Here is a 2,153-nt window from a genome sequence, read left to right on the forward strand (position 1 = left end):
TTCTGGAGTTTTATCTAATTCTTTCTTATCTGTAATTCTCTTTTTATACTTGTTCACAATTAATTTATTACTATTTACAATCTTAACATTTCTTTGATAGACAAATACTGTGTATATGTCTCTATTATGGGAGAAGTGTCTAAATTAAGCAGATTTTTTACATGTTTATTTTGATGTAATTTTCTTATAAATGCTGTATGAAATATTTAGTAATTAACAGCCTTCAGTAGATTGTTTTTAGTTTGTGTTTCTTTTTTGCTTGACCCAGAAGTATAACTATATTTTACTTCTTAATCAGCTTTCATGGGCCAAATCACATTTTAAAATCTTATAAAAACAAATTATATATTCCTTTATTAAATCGTTACTGCATATGCTCCCATTTGTGCCTGTAATTTTACTTACATTAGCTCTTGAATCATTACAGAACAAAGCTAAAACTACCAGCTGCAACAAGAGGAGCTAGGCAGCGGAGATTGAGCATGCGAGTACAGATGAAGGAGGCAGATAGAGAGGGTGATGCTGTTGAGAACGTTGGTACAATCAACAGAAAGGGATTACTCAAGTATGTTCTTTTTGATGGGTTTGCATTAAGATGATTATTGCTTGATAAGATCTACTTCTTTATCCTTGCATTGTTTAAGATCATAATTGTAGAAAAGTTTCTACAAATTACAGCTTAAACATGATCTTTTAAACAAAATTATATTTTTAAGCATGTGACTGCTGAAAGCATGCCTAAGCCCAATATATACATTATTTTCTGATTTGCTACATGTGCACATACACATGCCTACACCCAACCCCATGCATATAATGATGCTCCCATAGATGTCATGGCAGTAAGGCCAAATTTCCCTTTGCTTGATACTGTCAGTGCAATAGATGCCATAATTGTCCTTGGCAACTTCTTACATTTGCCAGAGTACCTAGCTTGAAGTAATATGTCAAATGAAACACTTAAAGTCTCTTTTTCCTGTAGAGATTTTAAGAATGACACAACCTTAGTTCATTGTGAATCTTACAGTTCAAGGGATAGACTCACAGAGACTGGTAATTTCTCCCACACTAGCAGTCAGACTCAGTTGCAAGCTCACTCACAGTCACCATTGTATTTATCCATTCACAGTAAAACTTATTAACACTCAAATGCATTTGCACTGAGGCACTTAATACACATTCACACTAAAATATTTAGCAGCACATTCATGTACCAACCCTCCTACATACACAAATGCAGACACTACTCATCTATCAGCTGCAGCAAAGCCAACAATAGACTGAGTATGATTCAGGTATCCCCGGCGGGCACTTCAAACCATGGACAGCACTGCGCAGTCAGAGTTGGAGGTGTACCTCAAGAATCTGATGCACCATTCATTGTTCCGCAGCCACCAAGCAGTCCTTGAATTTTTTGAGGTAGTTATGCAAGTCTGTTCAAGCTCAGTCTGTTTAGTGACACTGGGGCTGCACAGTGAGATGTCAATTTGCTCTTTGATGTAGTTCTGTCAACTACTATTGTAACTATTATTGTAACCATCTACATAGTATAGTTCATGTTGATATCTCAGGGACTAAGGGTGTATGAGAATTTTAACATTCTAATTGAAAACATTACTTTATGCAGTTATAGGCATGAGTGAGTGTAGCTTTAGTTAAAATTAGTAAATTCATATTGATTAACAGAAGTTTAAAGGATGGAATGTGATATTGATTAAGAAGTCTTTGATATGACTGGCATGTCAAAGAAAAATTTTGATGAGTAAGTAAGTTTATAAATGTTCTATTTAGTATTAATGCATATATGTAATGTTCATATTCCTGCATGAAGTATCCTTCTTTGATAAATATGAACAAAGCATTACTCAAGGAAATAATATGAGAATGTAAAATATTTTGTTTGATAATGCAATATATTTCCTAAGCATGTAGAAGGATCACTACAATGATCATTTTATGTATCAGTGAAGACCCATTTCTTTAGTGGCTGTGAAATGATTATGTTTTCTTATTTTGTGATTTTCATGTGTTGCACTGCCTTTTGTGTTTGCTGTTGTTGTTATAAATTTATGAACTATCTTCTCTGTGCAACCATTTGGCCTGTTTTTCTCTGCTGCATATTAATTTTATTTTGAGATATGTAATTTCTTCAA

At 33.8% G+C, this 2,153-nt stretch overlaps 1 protein-coding gene across 2 annotated transcripts in view; it reads left to right on the top strand.

The window, feature by feature from the left end:
- Window positions 1–2,153, top strand: part of LOC119592689 (phospholipase D1-like) — a 27,716-nt gene that overhangs the window by 8,281 nt on the left and 17,282 nt on the right. For both annotated transcript variants that reach the window (XM_037941603.1, XM_037941605.1), the window contains exons 8-9: window positions 428–565; window positions 1,296–1,419. In XM_037941603.1, coding sequence (XP_037797531.1) covers window positions 428–565; window positions 1,296–1,419 — 262 coding nt within the window. The remainder of the gene's footprint in view (window positions 1–427; window positions 566–1,295; window positions 1,420–2,153) is intronic.

This window comes from Penaeus monodon, chromosome 30, assembly GCF_015228065.2.
Source record: "Penaeus monodon isolate SGIC_2016 chromosome 30, NSTDA_Pmon_1, whole genome shotgun sequence".
Classification (NCBI taxonomy): Eukaryota; Metazoa; Arthropoda; class Malacostraca; order Decapoda; family Penaeidae; genus Penaeus; species Penaeus monodon.